Source organism: Hypomesus nipponensis, chromosome 18, assembly GCF_054491055.1.
Source record: "Hypomesus nipponensis isolate SF chromosome 18, ASM5449105v1, whole genome shotgun sequence".
Classification (NCBI taxonomy): domain Eukaryota; kingdom Metazoa; phylum Chordata; class Actinopteri; order Osmeriformes; family Osmeridae; genus Hypomesus; species Hypomesus nipponensis.
Genome location: NC_140378.1, coordinates 1,557,124 through 1,579,981, shown reverse-complemented (window position 1 = coordinate 1,579,981; position 22,858 = coordinate 1,557,124). Strand labels below are relative to the sequence as shown.

The following is a 22,858-nucleotide window of genomic DNA, read 5'->3' as shown; positions in this document are numbered from 1 at the left end:
TCACAAACATGGCCAAAGCCATCCTTAGACAGTTGCCAGTTCTGGTAGATGGGTTTACCATGTTTCACTGTGTGTACAATCAGGCTGACCCATGAGTTGTAGAGTAGTAACCTGAGAAGTGGTCTCCACAGCACTTTTTTAAAATTCACTCTCGCTGTTTGTGGAGCATGGCATTGTAATTAGTAAATTGACTAGCCTTTACTGATGTTGCCCAGATTGAGAAGCTATGAAATATATAAAACCGAGTAATAGCTATTTATTAGATTTTAAGAAAACAAGCCTTTATGCAATGTTCTGGTTCCTTAAATCCTTTCTGAAATAACCCACAGCTGGTAAAATAAATTCATCTTTTATGTATACAAAAAAACAAATAAAGTTTGGACAACATCCAAACAGTGGAACACTTCACACAAAGTGTTTCCTTGTGTGAGTAACTGGGTGAGTCACACTCCTCAGATGTCTTCTGTCAACATATTTTCTTGTCTCCCTTCTCTCGTTGTCTCCCTCATTTTTATTATCTGTGTGTATATGGAAGGGGCATGTATTTCAGTCATTGTGGGAGTTTGGGGTGTTTTTGTATGTTTGGGTGGAGGCTGGGGTGTTTCCCTCTGTGAATCTTAGCATGTTCATGCCTGTCTGTCAGTATTAAGGTGTACACACCCAAACACACGCCCACACAGACAGTGCTAAAGGCTTTTTACCCATGCATGTCTTTGTTAACTTGGCAATACTGTAGGTGCTGGCAACTCCACACACACAGACTATTTGCATAGATAAAACTACATACAATTTGCATAGATATTTAGATGACTTTTATTTACACTACTCACACACTTTGGAGAAAATATACGTTACATGAGCAGAGAAGTAACGGAACTTTGAACCAAAGAAAGAAAATAGGGAAAAACAAACTGTCATCATAACAGCAAGGAAAGTTAGAGTGGAGTGAGAGAGGTGAAAGTGAGGATGTAGAACAATTGACCTGTAACTGGTAAGGAGAGAGGGGGACACGTCACTGGTAAGGAGAGAGGGGGACACAGTGACACAAATGGAGAGACAGAGCAAGGATACAAATGGAAAGGGAGACAAAGAGATTTACTCAGAAGTTCTTCAGTTCATCAGACATTTATTTTCTCAGGCCTCTCTTGGTCCTCTTGGAGCTGTTGACAGGAGACCCGTGTCAGAGACCAGATTCAGACTTTGACCTTGTCTATTTAGAGGTTTAGGTTTAAACTTCTAGCAAAAGACAATTTGTATAGACATGTTTCTGAGACATATGTAATCAGGAAACCACCTCTACAATATGATCACCATGCATTATCAATGTCTGCAAAGGCTGAGTTTGTGTCTATGGTCAATGCATTTCAGGAAAGACTGCAGGTATAAAAAAATAAAAACATTTAGTTTAAAATGTTGAAGCCATGCATGCACCCACACAGGCACATGTGGTTTAATCTGTGTTGGCGTATGACAGCTGCAACTGATGATCAGCCAATGTAGACAGCTATCCCACCATCATACTGAGTTTGTGCACACCTTGTGGGCTGCAGTCCTCAAGTGAGGCACTCTTTTCATTTTCAATGAATGTCAGTGTGTTTCTGTGTGATGTGATAAACTCACCAACTGATTCACCCACAGGGGGACTGGGGACCGCACCCACAATGCTATAAGTGTGACCTGATAAATACTTGGCTTAGAATTACTTTCCCAATATAAGCTTCATTGAAAGACAACTGGTTGACTCACTGCGTCTTAACTACAACAGCCTCGTCAATAATGTATTGTATGTTTGTGTACATGTGTGCATTTGGCATAAAGTCTATGGGATTTTAGGGTAGTGTTAAAGATGGCCTTATACTGCAGGTTTCATGGCGAGAGAAAGATGGTTATAATCTTTAGTCCTAGTTCGTAATGTAGCCATTGTTCTTCTTTACAGTAGTTGCAAATTACACTTCAACAGGATAGGTATGGCTCTGGTAGGGTGTGCACTTTTCCTGTGACCTACTCATCAGAGGCTTTAATAGGGGCCTACTCACCCCAAATACTGAAGTGCCTGTCTCTGCCCACAACACAAGTCTTTCCAGTGAACAAAAACTTCCCTGGGATTGGAAGATTTTCATTCCCTTTGGATGAGAAGCTGCGTGTGCGTGTGCGTACTTCAGGCGTTTCCTTGTATAGCACAATTTTGTGCGTGTGCACCAGTGTGTGTGTGTGTGTGTGTGTCATTGTGTGCCTGTGAGTGTGTTAGAGCTGGACAGAATGAGATGCAGAAAAAATATACAAGGGGAGAATTCAATGCATTCACCTTTTCTGGTGGTCACTCACACGGTTCCTTAGCACGTTAATCTGGAACACGAGAGGAGATTTAGAACCACATGGACTACAGTATGTATTTTATTACATTTTACAGTACTTAACTAAATAATTGTATTGGAAGACACTAGGCTATACCTACCATTACAATGAAAATACTATCTAAAGATAAAACAGTACTTCTTATGCATTTTGGCAGTATAATCATCATGTCTTTACAGATTAAATATTGAGTTAACTCTGAGTTAAACCCTTATGACGTTTACATTGTATTATGTGCTCACCTCATATTTCTGCCGAGTGAACTGGTACTGCAGCTCAAACTTCTCAGCTTCCAACTGGTGCATCCAATCCCACAGCTCTTTAGCTTTATCCCTGTGCTCACACACATGCACACACACACATGTACACACACAAACACACATTGTTTGGTGCCATAACCATTTTAGTGTACCTTGTGTTTATGGGGTCCTGTGTATTCTAACTTTCTAGAAAGCTGGGACAAAACGGTTGGGCTCAATTTACCTGAGCTTGTCCTGGCTGGCATTCTCCACATCCAGTGATTTGCGCCTGTCGTTCAGGATTTTCTTCTTCTTCTCTCTCTCAGTCTGTCTTTTGCCCACACGTTTCTCTGTCTGAAAGATTAAGTGATTGATGTATTCATATCTAACTACCTACCCCTGTCCCCCCACATCATCCTCCTATTTGGACAGCTATTCTCTCCATTATACAGCATCCCTGACCTCTTCCACAATCCCTTCTCAGCACCAACTTTCCCAATCCACCTATTCCTATCCCCCTTCACCATACCATTTGTCCCCTCTCCCCCTCCTGCTTCCATCTCATCCTGCACCTTTCTCATCTTACACCCTGCCCAGCACTCATATTTCATCCCCCCCCTTCCCCCTCCTTTCTATCCTTCACCTTCTCTTCTCCTCTTCCATCCCTCCCACTTTCCTCTCTCCATCCATCCATCCCTCCCCTTCTACTTCCCTCTCCCCTTCCATCCCTCACACTCAGTCTTTGACCTTTTGCATGTAGCCTCCAAAGTGCAAGCTGGTCAGTGTCTTCTTCTTCTTGGCGTCATCCTCAGCTTTCCTTCTGGACTCCTCTTCCTCCTTCCTTGTCCTCTCATCCTGGGGGGTTAGGGCTCGGGTTAGCCTTCATTGTTCTATGTGTGTGTCAGTGAAAGGATGTTGTTCTCATATTAGACCAAAGGAGATTGTTTCTTGCCTCGAGACGCTTCTGTCGTTCTTTCTCACGTTCACTGCGGATCCTGTGCTGCTCGGCTCGCTCAGAGCGACGCTTGTCCTGTAGGACAAATCAGGAAATGGGATTAGTCAGATATTAAAGTTTTTCTCTAAATGTATTACTGGTATCGATCATTTTTGATCTTTCAGAGTTTTGGTTAGGGCCATGGGAAAGCAATAGCAGCATTTTTGTGACAGGGGCGCAGGCCACTCACAATCCTGTCCTTCAGGTTGACAAGCTCCTCCTCTTCCTTCTTCCTGCTCTCAAAGTGGACCTCGATCAGAGTCTGCAGTTCATTCAGGTCCTTCTCCATTCTCTTTCGATGGATGTCCTTGACAGGGAGGAATGAAAAGGGGTAGAAAATTGAAAATAAAGACAATTTGAATATGCCACGTGTATATTAATGTACATCTTAAGGATGCATATCATAAATCATTATGTCATGTCTCTTTGATTTACATGATTCTATATACATGAAAAAGGGGTCTACAAATGAGCATCATAACTTGTGTGCGTGCATGCTACGGTTTACAGTGGGATGCCCAAAGGCAAGGCAGCTTCAGACATCAGTCACACACAACCCGTTCTTTTTTTGTGATTAATTATTTATTGTTTGAATGACAAAAGGTGACACGGCAAACATGGCAAAATGTAATACAACTATTTTCTATGTATTTTTTTCTTTCTTCGTAAACTTTTCTAACAGAATCTAAAAAGGGACTTTGAGGAGATTTTGCCAGCTCAACATACTGTAGGAACCCTTTGTGAACCTTCTTGAACCTTCCAACAAATCTACTGTATACAGTGCTCAATCCCTAGTAGCAACTCTTGTACTCACATCAAAATCTACTTTCTCTCCATCTGGGATCTTGGGAGGGATGAGGTTCGGCATCATAAAAGGCCTTGAAGGAGGGAAGGAAAAAAGGTGAACTGTGAGATAAAAAAGTGAGAACATGTAGGAAGGAAAAGAAGAAGAACAAAACCTCTAGTTTTGAGTGTATTCTGAGTGTACATGTGTGAATGGGGTGAGAACTCACTTGAATTTAGGTTTGGCCTCCTCTATAGACAAAATAACAGGGAAGGACAAACAGAAAAGAGAGTTATCTTTAGGCATGACTGTCAGACAGACAAGATGACTTATGGCTGTCATGCTTCAAACACAATAACACAGGTAGAAGTACGAATGAGTGACACAAACTATTAGGGTGTGTCAGGTTACAAGACATAAAGGGGTAACAATCCTGCCTTAACAGGCTGTGTACAAGGGGATACTATCTCGTTGTCCTTCGTGACATAATTTCTTACCCCCTTCCTCCTCTCCTGCCTCTGCAAACAGAAGAGAGGGTTAAAAGTGTGTGTGTGTGGTTCTGCAAGAAGGTATGGTATTGTAGATATATCTGTATGACAACACATGGTGCACACACACACACACACAAATACATACACAAGAAAAACACATCCTCTATCTGCTTGGGGAACGGCATTTAAAAAAAATAAGATTGAGGGGACTAACTAATAATAATTTCAAGGAATCTTCCCCTAGTTATTTCACACAGCGATACATGTGTTAAGGATGTGTGTCACCCTTGAATGTGATTTGTTTTGTTTTTCCGTAACTGTGGCAGTTACCCCCTTGAGGACTTTTGTCTGACAGACCGTTGAGCTCTGTAGAGTGGGGTGTGGTGAATGAGGAATGAAGACATGACACTGGGTGTGTCTGCAGACAGACAGAAACACAGTGTGTGCCCCTGTGTAAGTCAATAAAAGTTCTGAACTGCATTTCTCATTGTAATCACCATCCAGCCATGCAAATCAAATACCTGGTTTCTGTTGTAGACGGCTTTTTAGATTTTTTTGGTTAAGACTTTGCAGATCCTTTTTTAACGCATGTAAAATGTTGAGATTTACATTTTATCCATTTAGCAGATGATTGAGCAGATTTTCATTCAAAGCAGCATGTGTAAATTGAATTACATCACAAAATCTACATTTTGTGGGTGCAGTCAGTTACGTGACAGCAGGATGTCAAAGGTCTCAAATACAACATTCAGAAAAAGCCACCAGAAGTATTGTACTGCTAAGTGCTGCTCTGGGTGCCCTTAGGCCAACTGAAAGTAGTTAGTCCATGCAGATCTTGAAGAGGTGTTTCTTCCAACCTCATTAGGAGGACTGGGATTTATCTAGATCATTCCATCACTCTGGAGCATCGTATGGTAGATGTGCGCGAACCCTTCTTTAGCAGTGCAAAGCAAAACGAGTTGGGGTGCACGGCTGGATGATGCCCTGGATGATGCCCATTTTCTGGTGGGCAAAGAGCAAATCGTTGTGGGAATACAATATACACCTAGGCAGACATTTTAGAACCATAGAGGCACCAGGGTATCTTCTGAGGCACCGGGATACCGTCTAACGCTATTGTCTAACAAAGTGAAATGAAAATAATTTGATAACTTGCTTACATAATTTATCCGGTAGTCAGTGAGACGGGCTCCATCATGTGGGTGGAATAATTGTATAATTTAGTAATTTGGCTGGTCTATTTAACCAATCAGGAGCCTGGCGGTACACATGGAGGTTGACAAAAAATAAGTGAGAAACTATGCAGAGATTAGACAACCTAACTTCACGAGACTGAGAGGAAAGTTCACCAACGCGGATTTAAAAATATTAAAAACTCAAATATGTACTGTACGCACAATAAATTTCCTATGCTGTAAAACTTCTATCCATGTGAAACTTATATTATCAATAATGCAAAACCATCAATAATTGTGTATCAAGTCTTAACTGAATAGAAAAAACTGATTAGATATATTACATATATTATTTATATATATATATATATATATATATATTGAATACACTTCAAATTAAACGAAAAGGACATATTAATCATTGTCATGTCCCATAGGTACTACGTCTCAGTCTCAGACCATTTCTGACGCATCCATGGGAGAAGACGGAAATTTACATTTCAATATTTTCTTCTTAAAAAAAAAATGTAAACTATACTATAGGGAGCTTTTCTAGAAAATACTTCCATGGGCATTCACTTAATAAGTAAGAAAACTTTGGCTAAACGTCTCTATTTTCCTGTTCTGTGGGTGCAATACCCTGGCCGTTTGCCACTGCCTCATCTAGTTCTCCATAACTTGCCTACAGCCCTGCAGTCTTCTTTGTAATATCTGAGTGGCACTGAGGGCCTCATGTACTAAAGCTTTTGCGCCCACTTCAGGCATATTTGTTTTGCAATTTGCACGTTAAAGCATTGCAAGGTATGTACAAACGTGCCACACTGATGTAAAAGCGCAGACTGCCTGTCGCGGGAACTGAAAAGGCAAATTGCGCTTTTCCGTGTCCTGCATATGCATTCACGGGAGGGTCAAGTGGAAAGTGGGAGTTTCCCATAAAGAGTTGGGATGGGATGCGTTAAGTGCGCCTTATTATGTATTCCGCGGTATGTACAAAAATCGCCTCTGAAAGCACACCTCTATTTTTGAGGTGAAAATTCTCCGCTTTAAAATCAGGCGTAAACCAGGATGCGCATATGCCTCCTGGTGAAATGGCAGCCGTAACCCAAGCAAGTCAAAGACATACGCCAAAGGATTTTTGCCACAAGGATCACACTTTTTGAGTAAAGTGAACACAAAATCATTACGTGTTACGGATTAAGCAGCCATATTACAGTTACTGGAAGAAATCAAAAATTACATCGAATCTCCGACTCAGCATTCACATTCCATTCCAGCAGTTGTTAAACTCATCGCTACATTACAAATATTGGTATCAGGATCAATGGGTGTGCTTGCCTTCGGCAAGCGAACAACCATTGTTATCTCACATACATATTATTGTTTTCCTGTTTCTCTTTCTTATTATTGTTGCAATACTGAAACAGCATTCCAACAATAATAAGAAAGAGAAACAGGAAAAGTATTGTTCTTTGAATCGTTTTTGTGAGAATGCTGTTCAGCATGCTGTTCTTCCGCTGTTTTTTGGCCTTTAACTAGTCCTGCATACTTTCACCAATTCCTACAATTTTGGTATCAAAACGTTCAGGTCCTTCGGGAGATGATGGCTATGACATCTGGTAAATCTTTTCAAATCATTAAAAAGATTCCTTCTCTTTCAAACTTAACTACTTCAGAATACTTTCAGCTAGAGACACCATTCAACCTTTCAAATGTTCACAATACATTCAGCTATTCCCAAATGATTCAGCTTCTTTAAAATATTCAGCCAATTTTGAATCGTGACAGTTTTAAATACATGAAAAATGTAGCTCCTTCTTGATTTTTAGAGTGGCACACTGCTGGCTGCTCTTTTTCTGATATTCAATTAAATTGTCAAACAAATTCCTCTGACGTTCATATAGTTTAACTTACAGAAACAAGTTATACCTTAAAATGTAGGAAAACTTGTCCTCTTTCAGCCAATTTAACTACTAAAGAGCTCACATTTACAGATTTTTAGCAATGAACCTTGAAGCAAGAGCAGCCTTTCACATTCTCTCACTAACTTCAATGGAGAGGTGGGTAAAATTCGTCAGAGAAGGCCGAAAGGAAGATGATTTTAAAGCTGCCGGTAGAGTCAGATTTCTGACCACACAGACATATAAAGGACATGTCTGGTTTCGGGAGTCTTGGGTCTCGTAAAATATTCTAATTTTTAGGATTGGACGTATAGACCAATTATCACCCTACGTCACACAACTGTCAAGCAGGCTCAACTGCGCATGTCGGTTGCAAAAGACGAACTTGTCTCTGGTCTATTACACTTGGAGTGTGATCAGGTCCTCTGGCCACTGGATTGCAGGGCTTGATATTAACTTTTTAAGGCTCTTGGCCTTAAGACAAATACATTTACGTTTCACTTGTCTAAGCACAAAAGTCACTTGACCCCGATACCCTTAAAAAGCCTGACCAAGTGATCGGGCAAAACTAGCCTGGCTAACGGAGGTCGTTTTCTCAGGCAAATGACGAATGAAACAGGCTCGGTTAAAGAAATCCGAGATGCTGGCTATCTTCATTAGGCTCGTATCTACATTAGGCAGTCCTCCCTGACGTTTCTGTTGTAGAATGGAGTGAAATACAACATTGTGCACACTGCCAGTGAGCGAGTCTGACTGAGGCTAATGTCAACACAGTGGGGACGCACGGGACGCAGTCTCACTCAGATTGCCAGTTTAAACAAATTAAAAAAAAAAAAAAAAAAAGCAGAATTCCCATATCTCTTGAAAGCTGCCCTGCTCGACTTTTTAGATGTGAATTGACTGTAAAACTGTAAAATTATGAACTTTGTGACATGACGTGAAGACATGGTTGCCGCTCGACTATGCGGTCTGTACCGGGCGACACTCTCACTCAAATTTCAAGACTTTCGTGACCTAAATAAAAATGCTGATGCGACATATCAATGGGTAATTGGTTTCTCTCTTAAAGACTGTCCTCCTAAACCTTTTTGGTCTTTTTAAATCTAACTATTTGTATAATCCGTGTGGTCCTTTTGCCATTTAAAATGCTATCCTTTCCCGGTTTTCTGCAGCCACATTGCGCGCGCATCCCGAATGTTTACAAACAAATAATTGGTCTATAGTTTTGTGTCTAGGTTAACTTGTTTGAGGTGTGGATTCCAGCTAAATATGTTATTCTCTCTGCCCAGCTCGTTAGCAATCACAGCTGCGTCATCACCGTGGCAACCAAACAGACACGCACCATGAAAACAGAATTGGGCAACATTTGGAGACTGCCAAAAGAGTTGTATTTCTGACCGCACAGACATATACAGGATATCAATGATTTTGGCAGAGTCTTGGGTCTCGGAAAATACCCTTATTTTTGGGATTGGACGTACAGTTTTGCGTCTAGGTTAACTTGTTTGAGGTGTGAATGCTAAGTAAATGTTTGTTATTCTCTTATAATCGAGCTAGTGCGATGGCTCTCCATAACTAAACACGGCTCGACTTTTTCTTGCACTATGGACCAAATTGGCCAAACAAGGTATGTACATTGAGGTTAAAGTGTACATAATCTAGCTAGATTGTGTTTATTTTTGAAAGTTTCACAGAAATCTGCAAAAATTGAGGCTCGACTGTCATAGCTGACCGTCATGAACAACCAAACCGGGGTTCACAAAAGGCTTACTGCAGATGGCCATATTACGAACAAATGCTTCGTAACTGAATTTTTTTTACTTTTAATTGACGATATTGAACACAGATGTTAAGAAACTTGTCTTTACTCTGCATATCTTCTCCATTTTCAATTTGAAGCAGTAAATCTAATTCAGTAGGAATTCTCCCACGACATCCGCTCGACCATGTTTTCTCAGTCACACATTAGAGCTAGAAACACTGTTCAAACTGTATTTCTGTTTTTACATCTTTCAATTATGAATACTTTTCAGAATCAGAATGGGTTTTATTCGCCAAGAAACTTCAAACAGACGTGGAAGTAGAAGTGCACCATCATTGTCTTTGGCAGGTTGAATTTCTTCAGCTGCCGTAGAAAGAACATCCTCTGTTGTGCTTTCTTGGTGAGGGAGCTGATGTTGAGTTCCCAATCGCGGAAGGACTCAGTGTTGACTGGGGTTGCACAGGGTAATGGGGGTGACTGTCTTAAGAGCATTGGGCCTCATTCACCAAATGTTCTTACGAACAAATTTGTACTCAAACCCCACTTACGCAGTTTTCACAAAGATTCTGCAATTCACCAATGTTTTCTTATTTGGGATTTGTTCTTAGGTAAGAACAGAATTTACGCACAGCCAAGAGCACTCTTACGCACAATTGAGAGCTGACATGTTTGCGCAAAATAAGTAGTTATACCTTTTTCGTCTGTTCTAATTTAAAATAGAATATTTCTCTCCTTTTTTTTTTATTATTTCCAACTAATAATTGTCATAATTTTAAAAGTTTTTTTTGTTTGTTCAACCATGAAGAAAAACATTAATGGTTCTCAGTTGCCCCTGCCGGGAAGCGGGTCACCGGGGCCCCCCCCTGGAGCCAGGCCCGGGGGTGGGGCTCGATGGCGAGCGCCTGGTGGCCGGGCCTTTTCCCATGGGGCCCGGTCGGGCACAGCCTGAAGAGACAACATGGGACCCTCTTCCAGTGGGCTCACCATCCGCAGGAGGGGTCATGGGGGTCGGGGGCAGTGTGAGACGGGCGGCGGCCGAAGGCTGGGGCCTTGGCGGTCCGATCCTCGGCTGCAGAAGCTAGCTTTAGGGACGTGGAATGTCACCTCGCTGGCGGGAAAGGAGCCTGAACTGGTGCGCGAGGTAGAGAGTTTCCGGCTAGATATAGTCGGCCTCACCTCGACGCACAGCATAGGCTCCGGAACCAGTCTCCTTGAGAGGGGCTGGACTCTCTTCCACTCTGGAGTTGCCCTTGGTGAGAGGCGTCGAGCTGGGGTGGGAATATTTGTTTCCCCTCGGTTCGGCGCCTGTACATTGGGGTTCACCCCCGTGGACGAGAGGGTGGCCTCCCTCCGCCTTCGGGTGGGGGGACGGGTCCTCACTGTCGTTTGTGCTTATGCACCAAACGGCAGCTCAGAGTACCCACCCTTTTTGGAGTCTCTGGGGGGGGTGCTGGAAAGCGCTCCTCCCGGGGATTCCCTCGTCCTCCTGGGGGACTTCATTGCTCATGTGGGCAATGACAGTGAGACCTGGAGGGGCGTGATTGGAAGGAACGGCCCCCCCGATCTGAACCCGAGTGGTGTTTTGTTGTTGGACTTCTGTGCTAGACATGGCTTGTCCATAACGAACATCATGTTCAAGCATAAGGGTGTTAATATGTGCACCTGGCACCAGGACACCCGAGGTCTCAGTTCGATGATCGACTTTGTAGTCGTGTCGTCGGACTTGGGGCCGCATGTCTTGGACACTCGGGTGAAGAGAGGGGCGGAGCTGTCAACTGATCACCACCTGGTGGTGAGTTGGCTTCGATGGTGGGGGAAGACGCCGGTCAGGCCTGGCAGGCCCAAACATAATGTGAGGGTCTGCTGGGAACGGCTGGCGGAACCCTCTGTCAGAAGGAGCTTCAACTCCCACCTCCGGGAGAGCTTCGATCATGTCTCGGAGGGAGCCGGGGACATTGAGTCCGAATGGGCCATGTTCCGGGCCTCCATTGTTGAAACGGCTGACCGGAGCTGCGGCCGCAAGGCGGTCGGTGCATGTCGCGGCGGTAACCCTCGGACCCGGTGGTGGACTCCGGAGGTGAGGGATGCCGTCAAGCTGAAGAAGGAGGCCTATTGGACTTTATTGGCTGGTAGGACTCCTGAGGCAGCTGATGTGTACCGGCAGGCCAAGCGGTATGCGGCTTTGGCGGTCGCGGAGGCAAAAACCCGGGCATGGGAGGAGTTCGGCGAGGCCATGGAGAATGACTTCCGAACGGCTTCAAAAAGGTTCTGGACCACCATCCGGCGGCTCAGGAGGGGAAAGCAGTGCTCTGTCAACACTGTATACGGTGGGGATGGTGCGCTGCTGACCTCGACAGGGGACGTCCTGGATCGGTGGAAGGAATACTTCGAAGACCTCCTTAATTCCACCAACACGCTTTCCGACGTCGAGGCAGAGTCTGGGGACATCGGGGGGGGCCCTTCTATCTCTGGGGCTGAGGTCACCGAGGTGGTTAAAAAGCTCCGCGGTGGCAGGGCCCCTGGGGTGGACGAGGTCCGCCCGGAGTTCCTTAAGGCTCTGGATGTTGTAGGGCTGTCTTTGTTGGCACGACTCTGCAACATCGCGTGGACATCGGGGACAGTGCCTCTGGACTGGCAGACCGGGGTGGTGGTTCCCCTCTTTAAAAAGGGGGACCGGAGGGTGTGCTCCAACTTTAGGGGGATCACACTCCTCAGCCTCCCTGGGAAAGTCTATTCAGGGGTCCAGGAGAGGAGGGTCTGTCGGATTGTCGAACCTCGGATTCAGGAGGAGCAATGTGGTTTTTGTCCTGGCCGTGGAACAGTGGACCAGCTCTATACCCTCCGCGGCGTCCTGGAGGGTACATGGGAGTTCGCACAACCAGTCTACACATGTTTTGTGGATTTGGAAAAGGCGTTCGACCGTGTCCCTCGGGGGCTCATGTGGGGGGTGCTCCGAGAGTATGGGGTACCGGATTCCCTGATCGGGGCTGTCCGGTCCCTGTACGACCGGTGCCAGAGTTTGGTCCGCATTGCCGGTAGTAAGTCGAACTTGTTTCCGGTGAGGGTTGGACTCCGCCAGGGCTGCCCTATGTCACCGATTCTGTTCATTACCTATATGGACAGAATTTCTAGGCGGAGCCAGGGTGTTGAGGGGGTCCGGTTTGGTGACCTCAGGATCGGGTCGCTGCTTTTTGCAGATGATGTGGTCCTGTTGGCTTCATCGGGCCGCGACCTTCAGTTCTCGCTGGAGCGGTTCGCAACCGAATGTGAAGCGGCTGGGATGCGAATCAGCACCTCCAGATCTGAAGCCATGGTAATCGACCGGAAAAGGGTGGAGTGCCATCTGCGGGTCTGGGAGGAGATCCTGAACCAAGCGGAGGAGTTCAAGTATCTCGGGGTCTTGTTCACGAGTGAGGGAAGAATGGAGCGCGAGGTCTACAGGCGTCCGCAGTGATGCGGGCTCTGCATCGGTCCGTCGTGGTGAAGAAGGAGCTGAGTCGAAAGGCGAAGCTCTCTATTTACCAGTCGATCTACGTTCCTACCGCCACCTATGGTCACAAACTATGGGTAGTGACCGAAAGAACGAGATCGCGAATACAAGCGGCCGAAATGAGCTTTCTCCGCAGGGTGTCCGGGCTCTCCCTTAGAGATAGGGTGAGAAGCTCGGTCATCCGGGAGGGGCTCAGAGTAGAAGCGTTGCTCCTTCGCGTCGAGAGGAGCCAGCTGAAGTGGCTCGGGCATCTGATTAGGATGCCTCCTGGACGCCTCCCTGGTGAGGTGTTCCGGGCACGTCCCAAGGGAAGAGGCCCCGGGGAAGACCCAGGACATGCTGGAGGGACTATGTCTCCCGGCTGGCCTGGGAACGCCTCGGGGTCCCCCAGGAAGAGCTGGTGGAAGTGGCCCGGGAGAGGGAAGTCTGGGCCTCCCTGCTTAGGTCGCTGCCCCCGCGACCCGATCCCCGGACAAGCGGCAGATGATGGATGGATTTTTGTTTGTTTTAATAAATACACACTACACTTACACTTCTGGGGTCTCATTTGTCCTACTGTGCGTAGGATTCTTACTAAAAGTGCAAGTACGCCCAAAAGCTTAAAATGGCGTACGCACATAAAAATTCAGATTTATAAAACCCTGCGTACGCACACCTGTACGCAATTTTCCCTTTATAAATCACAGATTACCCACACGTGTGCGTACGTGAATCAACATTGTACCCCGCCCTGAACACGCCCATTTTTAACCATATATAGTCAATGCAAAGCACCTCATGAATGCTAATCTAGTATCTCATCATGACCCTGGCATACGATTGTTCTTTACGGTGAATCATAGCACATGACAACTTCTCAGACACTGTTAGCCTATTGGTGGAGCCCGAAAACTCAGAAAATGTGGTGGCCGGTAGATCACCAATAAAAAAAAACTGTGCGAGTGGCGTCAACTGTGGCAGTGATACTGCGAGTCGAGATACAATTTGAAAACAAAAGCGTTTTGTTGTGAACGGTAATCTATTAAAGTCTGGACTGATAACGAGGACGTAGAGTGTAGCGATTGCACGGGAGCTTGACGACTGTATTTCCAGTTTTTGACATATGAGGATATTTGCACAGTATTAAATAAATATATTTAGTTATACACTGTGTTCTGCAGTTATCTAAAAGTAGGATATGTGATGTTATCCTGTATTCCATGCAGTCGGGGAATCTCCCCCTCCTGAACTCCCGTAGTGGACAATCTGATTGTGAGGAAGCGCTGAATTTTTATTTAAAATTTGAGTTGGATTGTACAAGGTGTTTATGGAACAAGAATCAGTCAGTACAAGCGCAAATAACACTGCTGGATGTAATCTTCATGATAATCATGAAATTGAATGAAAAAAACGTGTGTGAGGAAAAAAATAAATAATAATATTACGAGTAATGTTCTCCCCACATTCAATTTCTGCAGTCTGACTAGTACGGTCATCTGCGTCGCCAATTCCAACTGTTTTCAAAATGTGCGTAGGTCTACGGGAGGGTCAGAGTTTGCGTGGAGGACCGCACATTCTCCCGTCAAGTTTGTTTTTTATAAATCACAACCTTTGCGTGGAAAGTGGCGTACGCACATTTTCAGCCCCGTTTTGTGCGTAAGCAAGCTTTATAAATGAGACCCCTGCTCATTTGTAAAGCACTTGAAATATCCATTGTGTATGAATTGTGCTAGGCCTATATAAATACAGTATTTTACAATCGCTATGACAGTTTTTTCAATACCTTTAACAAGTTTCCTAAACTCTTAACACAGTGAGTACAACATCCGTCTGTGTAGGCTATACAATTAACACATTTATTGTTGCTTTGACACAAAATGCATAGAGTAAATACAAATTTTAAATGCTTGAACTTCTTTTACACACAAGCTCAACCAAGACCAAAACAATCGATTTTTACTGCCCAATTTACCAATGCTTTCACACTGTCAGCAAAACAGATAACATCATGTTAAAAACCTAAATTATTGGCTTAAGTCAAAGGGAACAGCTGTTTATATTGTGAATTGAAACACAAATATATCCCCGGTATTTTATTCCATTGCTACTGAGAAACAGCTGAAGTTATGCAAATACTGTACATCACAGCTGATTCCGAACTAGGAAACACTCTGGTGTTGAGGTTCTTTCAATTGCATGACCATATGGTATAGACAGTAAAGAGGACCTCTTTGGACTGATCTGGTGTGGAAAAAAAACAATATAGAGCAACACAAGAAAGTAAGAATACAGTAATGCCTGCACAAGGGAGAGGAAGATAAGTACCAGGACAAGGGAGAGGAATGGGACAAGGGAGAGGGGGAGGAGTGAGACAAGTGCAAGGGAGAGGAAGACAAGTACCAGGACATGGGAGAGGAAGACATGTACCAGGACAAGGGAAAGAGAGACAAGTACCAGGACAAGGGAGAGGGAGACAAGTACCAGACCAAGGGAGAGGAGTGGGACAAGGGAGAGGAGTTAGAATGTGTGGTGGCGCTCAGAGAAGGGCCAGAGCTAGGGTAATACTGTAAATGGAAGCTATATTGCATATAGCAATGAAGCAAATGAAGCCTTTACTGCAGCAATTATGTTTCTGTCTTCTTTTTTATACAGTAACCGTACATTCTATAAAGCTACTCTGAGATGGGTCATTCGAAAAACTGTAAACTAGCTTTGCTTTGCCTTCAATTCAAATCAATTATGTTAACAGGGAACTTTGCCATCAAATACGTGACTTATCACTGTATTTATAGGCCCAAAGTCAGCTTTTTCCGCACACTAGGACTACACCACACAATGGCATATTTATTGCTGCTGCAAAATGTTGCGGAGCGTTCCCTGAGGAGTGAACATATCTTCCTTGACCATACCAATATATTTGCAGAGAGCGACGAGTAGGCTACTTGTTGGAACGCTTTAGGCTACCAAGAGCAGTCCTCATGGATATTTGTAACAGTCAACGGATTTCTAGGCTATGTTTTTTTGCTTAAGAATTCAGATTAAAGTTAAACCATTTATTTTTTCACTTCGTCAGTTTTGCGCACTTCTCCACATACAGCGTTCACTGCATGAGCAATAGCATTCCATGCATCGGTTTTATTTACTGCTTTGTATCCACAGCTGACGCTATTAAATATGATGTGTTGTTTGTCGCTAACTTCTTGCAGCTGTACCTCCACTTCAGAATTATGATTACGTTTTTCCGTCTTTTGTCGAGCAGTGGCGGAACTAGAGTTTTATAAATGGGGTGGCCAAGGGGTGACCAAAGCTACTTCAGGGGGTCCATAGTCTAGAGTCTTGGGTCACTGTTTTCATTAATATATACAGTATAATCTGGGTCTATAAGTACTGGAACATCCTAAATATTTTTAGGAAATCAAGCTCAAGCACCAGGGACTTATAATAACACAGTGCATAGTTTATTTACAAAACAAAGTGAATTTACACACCCAAAAAAACACTGCAATTTGACTTGACAGGTAGCAGAAATCAAGCAGAAATGGACTTGAAAAATATAAATAACTTGGTGCCCAACCAAGCCGATAAAGCCAAGTCACTCATTTAGTGGCAGAATCCATTGTTATGTCTACAACATTATTTTAGATATACTATAAGTTTAGCTAACTTGCAAATCCTGAGGATAGCCTACTGTAGCAGACCTTTCTATGTGACAACGGACAAGGACGTTTTGTCCCTCGGGAGTTGCGGTAGGCTTGATGCTGAACGCATTCGTGAAATCAGTGAGGGCTGTTCGATTAGCGATGTCAAGAAGAGCAGTGGTAAAATACGTTATGAAAAGAGACTGAGTCCGTGTCTTTTTGTCCACAGGATCTTACAAAGAGCTCGGTTACACTACCAAAGTTGAATTAGTAATGTTGTTAGCAATGCTAGCGTTATTTTGCTAGAGAAAGCTAGCCTATAGCCTGGGTCTTGTAGCTGTTTGATTAACTGAAATTATTATGAAATGTTATGTTCTACTAGCCATTTGCCTACTTCAGCAAGTCACTGTATTTCCAAGTCTTGATAGTGTAACTGAGACAACACAGTAGCCTAAATAATTCCTCTTTCAAGTAATAAGCCCCCGTTCAAGTGTTGAGCATTAAATTAGCTGAACGGTCTGATCTTGAGACAAAGACACTTTTTTGTTCTAAAACCGAATTACAGTATAAACTGCTTCGAAATATAAGGTGCACAAGAAAACCGTAAAATCGGAGTACAATTACTGACTGTCTCAGTTTGTCTGTTATTGGAGTCGAAGTTCTAACATTAACTCACACAGCTACTGTAGGCTAGCTAATCAACATAGCCTACGTAAAAAATGTTCAGGAAACCTAAACCCAATGCAAACCTTAAAACTTACTTCAAATATTATGCCTTTTTCAATCGCAAAGAGAGCTTGTGGAGCTGTGGAAATATTCTCTATTCTGCTGTCTGTTCTTATTCTTCTGTATATCGCAACAAACGTGTCTCTTCGATTTGAACAATGCACTGCAATGCAGCAAAATAAATGCTTCTTTCAACAAGAGGTCAAATAAGATGTCAATCAGCATTCAATTTCCAGTAGCAAATTACATTTACACCCGGGGTGGCCAATCAGATGTCAGGGGTGTCCAGTGCCACCCTGGACACCCCTCTGGCTCCGCTACTGTTGTCGAGCCCTCCATCGTCTTGACCACGTCATTTTGACATTTCTCTGAGTGTGCACACGGCCCTGCCATATCATGCCCTTTTATGGGAATTAACGGGGCGTTTACCTATGCTAAATAGGAGCAACGAGGCACGAGCTTTCAAATTACGAAATATTGGGACTCATCATTCTAAGAACACACCTGTGAACAATTCTGCTGTGTAAGAACGCTTCATGAATCACACGTAGATTTTTCTTAGGAACTTTCTTAAGAATAAATTTAAGAAATAACTTAGGAAGATATTGGTAAATGAGGCCCATTGAGCTGTAACATAACGCTTAAACATTTATGAAATTAAATAAGATACCCTTTTCATTTCACTCTTTTTTCTCCTTTGTCAACCGTAAGAAAATATTGCAATGCATAACAATGACAGATATACCTTTATCACTGTCTCAAAATTCTGGTTTCAAAGCAAAACTTTTTTCACCTTCATACTGCTGACATACCTTTGTCTGCTATGATATTGATAACTAGTATGCAATATACTCTTCATCACTATATTTGCTCATTTTTCTAAATTCAACCCTTCTGATTCTGTCTTTAATTCTTTTATACTTTAAACGCTTTAAAATGTATGAAAGTCAATAAGATACTCTTTTCATCAGTATTTTCTCCATTTTCAACAGTAAGAAAATATTGCAATGCATAAAAGACATATACTTTTAACACTTTTTCTCACCATTTTGTTTTTAAAGCACATACCTCTTTTAAAACATTTTTAAAACCTTCACTATTCAAGCCATCAAAACAATCGTTTCAACTGCTTTCAGCAAACACACACATTTTCTTCAGGAAATGTACCTTTCTAGTTTACTATAAAAAACTCACCAGGGACAACGACAACATCGGCAACTGCACTATTATTATTATTATTTAGATGTCATCTTAAATTAAGTGTCTGAACAGGACTGGGTGTGCAGGCACGCATGATTAGTTTATCCTTCATCTTGAACCTGATACCTAGATTCTAGGTTAGAAATGTTGCAAGGTATTGTCTGTTGCCAATGACTAACGGTTGCTACGTTTTTCCAGAAAGTTCAAGTCATTCCAGTGTTGTCCTTTTACCTGCAAATTCGTTCAACCCAGACTTCAGCAACCGGTTTTCTGCTAAATTTTCACATTTTTCTGCAGCTCATCTTTCTGAAATGTTCCCCTTTTAGTTTTGCATTTTTCTTCTTCTTTTCTTCTGTTTTCTGCCTTCATCTTGCTCCAGGTCCTTTCAAAAATACTTTTCACAGCAGTATCTTCCAACTGTCAGTACTTTAGATTTTTTTTCCTCCTTTCTGTACTTTTCTGCCTTCATCTTGCTGCAGGTCCTTTCTGACATACATTTCAGGCCTTTTAAAACTCCAGTAAATAATTTTCTGCAGAATTTTCAATTTTTTTCACCTTTTGTTTGGCATTTTTCTTCTCTTTTCTGTATTTTTATGCCTTCGTCCAGCTCCAGCCCCTATTTAAAATACCTTTTGGGCGCTTTGAAGCTTCAGCTTATAACTTTCTAAAGATTTTCAAAATTTTCAGCTTTTTTAACATGGTCAGCTATCCCCATTCCGGTTTTCAGCATTCTCACTGCTGTTTCGCAGGAACAGCCTTTTCTAGTTATCATTTCTTTTTGCCCCCCTAAAACTTTGTTAATATTTGGACTAAATAGAAAACCTAGGTGTCAAACGTTTCGTCTTGGTAGCAATTGAGTTGCTTGTATTGAGATTTATGTTCCGTAGCACGGTTTAAGTAGAAATTAAGTTTTTGTGGCTAAAAGTGAAGCTAACGGTGGCTAACTTGCTAGCCACAGTCACTGACGCCACTAACGTCAACAACGTCAACAACGTCACGAAAACTTGCGTGACTATCTCTAGCAGAACATTAGTTTAGCAGCTTGTTAACTTCGAGGAGATGGCTAGGCTAACTGCTTAACGGCAAGGCAGCTGCAGAAACGCCACAAGCAAAGAGGCCTGGGTGACAACTATTAGCTCATTTTACTTTGTGATATGACACACAATTGTGTATTGTACAATATAAGCTAATATTATTAAGGAAGTACATCTACGTTCGGAAACAGTAGTCTACTATTTCACTGAAGCATTAGCATCACGACATTAGCCTCTGTTGCCCGGGCAACACATACTACAGTGGTCTATGATGCATCTGTTTTCAATCGTTAAAATAAACATTCCTCACAAATACATTTTCGTTGTAGGATTTACAAGTTGATTACAAGTAAACGATTTGTGGGTGAAATTATCATTACTTGTGGTTTCAAACCAGTGTAGCTCACTGCAATGCTGTAGCCTAGTCTATAGCTACGTAGCTAACAAAATCATCTCCACAGCTGTTTACAGTACTAGTAGGATGTCAAACGGCGGCACATGTTCGGCACTACCTTTACTTAAATCCAAAGTCTTTCAATAGGTGAAACTATCTGACTAGTGACTACTAACCTGAACTCCATTGCCACAGCCTAAACTTTGTCAATCTGTTCGTGAAAATAATTCATTTCAGCCTAGACCATACAACGGATAGCCTGGCTTCCAGCCCAACTTAGCCCCGCCCACTACAACAATTTGGTCGGGAAGTTGGGTCTGGAGGGGCTCATATTGGGGACAAACTATATAAAACCAGGAGCTGGGCGGACCAATTAAATTGCCAGGGTGGGCTTTATACAATGATGGACAGATGACCAACAGTATGTAATTAACAACGTCACGAAAGAGCGTTTGGGTTGAATTTGTTTTCAACAAACAACATATTACGTTGCTATGATTGGTTGTAGGTCTATCCAATTGAACGAAGAGGCATTTGTTTTACGAGTTCGGTTGAAACATGCCCCATGGTCACAGCCCAACGGAGAGTTATCAGACTCATATTCTGACTAGAATCATGAGTATGACAACGTCAGGCTATACAACGGAAGTAACGTTAAATCGAATTCAACCAACGCAATCGCTACCAAGACAGTCTAGTACTAGTAGTAGCCTACAATTTACCAGGGCAGCTTCTCCACACAGCAGGGCTATATCGCATTTTGCCTTGTTACTGACAATGATCGCTATCACTGACATTTTTATGAATGAGTGATTTTCCCCTAAATAAATGTCAAGCTTATTTACCTTTTTGGGGGCATTTTTCAGTAAGCCTATGGTACTATTTGAATCGCGATTCCATCTGAGATAGCTACTGCTGGTAACGTTGTTGTTAAAATAAGCTTCAAAGGGGGTTCTTTATTAATGAATGAATGCAATATGAGTAAGCTAAATGCCTGAAAATATCACAAGAAGGGAAAAATGACAATGACGTTTAAGTCATAGAGATTAGGTCCATTTTTACACCGGTCTGCCAAATGTATTTGTTTTGATTCAACTATGAGGTTGCTGATCACCATTCCTTCTTGCAGGGGAAATGAGAAGACAACAATTTAATTCTACTCTTCACTTTTAGTATTTTGAGTTGTAAATGAGCAGAAAAACATATGCTTTTAAATATATGTAATCTTTATAAATAAGTAGGCTATGCATTTTTATATAAAATATACATAAATATTAGTTTGGGAGTCAGGTGGCTGAGCGGTTAGGGAATCGGGCTAGTAATCTGAAGGTCGCCAGTTCGATTCCCGGGCCACACCAAATGACGTTGTGTCCTTGGGCAAGGCACTTCACCCTACTTGCCTCGGGGGAATGTCCCTGTACTTACTGTAAGTCGCTCTGGATAAGAGCGTCTGCTAAATGACTAAAATGTAAATGTAAATGTAGTTGTAAAATGTAATTTAAATACGGACCCCTGCAACCAACGCAAGCATACCCTACAATTTCCCCTACAATTTCCCCCAGCTTTGGTGGCTGATCCATGTTAGAAAGAGAGAAGCAGGGGAAAATCTAGGTTCCCACTTTTGGGGGGGCAAAGCCCGTAGATAAAACCTATTATTTTTCCTGTGACCCAGCAAAACTAGGGGGGGTCTGGGGGCACGTTCCCCCATAAGATTTTTTTAAACATTTTTATATCCTTTTAAATTGTGTCCTCTAGTGGGTTTTAGGAAGAGAAATTAACAAATTTAGATGTAAAATATGATAAAAATCCCCTCCAAAATAGGGCTAGATACGCCCATGGAGAGAAGGAGGCCCATTCAATTGCACAGTTAAATGCGCAAAAGAATCTTAATGCGTTAAAATCTACTGTATAGTGGACGGAGAAAGGCGCTAATTACCCGATGACCTGCATGTTTCGTAAATACGACGTAAACTGAAGTAACACAACGTGCGCAATCTGCGGGTTGGCCACGGCGCTATTAACGCTACGTTTGCAAATGTACGTACATGAGGCCCTGAGTGTCATTCATTACGCATGGCAATATTGTGCAGAACCATTACGTGGCTTTCATTAAATAAATGAACTAGTAAACTCCTGAGAACCAGTCATAAGTGTCTCTGTTTCTTTCAGAAAGAGTTTGTTCAGACAATTTAGGATGCTCCGCAGGTCTTGATACTAACAGAGGTTTAGTCAAAATTGGTATTGGAGAGTTGAAGGGTTGTGTGTATTTCACTGCTCTACTGTTATGAATTACCTAAAGTACTGTATTTGTGTGTCAATGATTGTACCAATGTGTGTGTGTGTGCTTGGACTCTGGTTGACAAGAGGACAGATAAAGGTAGACAGCCTACCAACACTGCTCCAGGGTCTTAAGTGAGCTACCATGCTCTGGAATTCACAGACAACAGTCAAGTGTTCAAGTGCTTGCATGATAGGATCGGTGTGTGGGTTTGGGTGTGGCATACAGGAAGAAAGCTGTGTTCAATGCCAATGTGAATTTTAAGGCTAATGTAAGGGCTTTGCATTTAACATCTTAAAGCAATGACACAGCAAATGAGAAGAGGCTAGCAAAAGCCTTTAGCTCTACCTTCCTCTGCCTCCTCCTCTTGCACCTGCTCCTGCTCCTCCTCCTGTTCCACCTCCACCATCTCTTCCCCTTC

The 22,858-nt window shown here is 42.9% G+C and overlaps 1 protein-coding gene across 3 annotated transcripts; it reads right to left on the bottom strand.

The window, feature by feature from the left end:
- Positions 1-806: 806 nt before the first annotated feature.
- Positions 807-22,858, bottom strand: tnnt2a (troponin T type 2a (cardiac)). 3 transcript variants are annotated; one of them, XM_084680958.1, is made up of 11 exons: positions 22,786-22,858; positions 4,870-4,890; positions 4,602-4,623; positions 4,403-4,466; positions 3,779-3,895; positions 3,547-3,624; positions 3,342-3,449; positions 2,839-2,948; positions 2,598-2,688; positions 2,306-2,346; positions 807-1,160 (listed from the first exon to the last, which is right to left on the bottom strand). In XM_084680958.1, the coding sequence occupies exons 1-11, from the start codon at positions 22,844-22,846 to the stop codon at positions 1,127-1,129; spliced, it is 747 nt and encodes a 248-aa protein (XP_084537084.1). In that variant the 5' UTR covers positions 22,847-22,858; the 3' UTR covers positions 807-1,126. The 3 variants fall into 3 exon arrangements, with proteins under 3 accessions (XP_084537084.1, XP_084537085.1, XP_084537083.1); XM_084680959.1 differs by lacking the exon at positions 22,786-22,858 and adding an exon at positions 17,567-17,679; XM_084680957.1 differs by lacking the exon at positions 22,786-22,858 and having other exon boundaries at positions 4,602-6,719.

Excerpts from the sequence above, each read along its gene's own strand:
- tnnt2a (XM_084680957.1), bottom strand. The coding sequence starts at position 4,714 with ATGACAGCCATAAGTCATCTTGTCTGTCTGACAGTCATGCCTAAAGAT. Across the intron at positions 4,467-4,601 it reads GAGGCCAAACCTAAATTCAA|GCCTTTTATGATGCCGAACC; the intron begins GTGAGTTCTCAC and ends CCCTCCTTCAAG. Across the intron at positions 3,896-4,402 it reads GAGAGAAAGTAGATTTTGAT|GACATCCATCGAAAGAGAAT; the intron begins GTGAGTACAAGA and ends CTCCCTGTCAAG.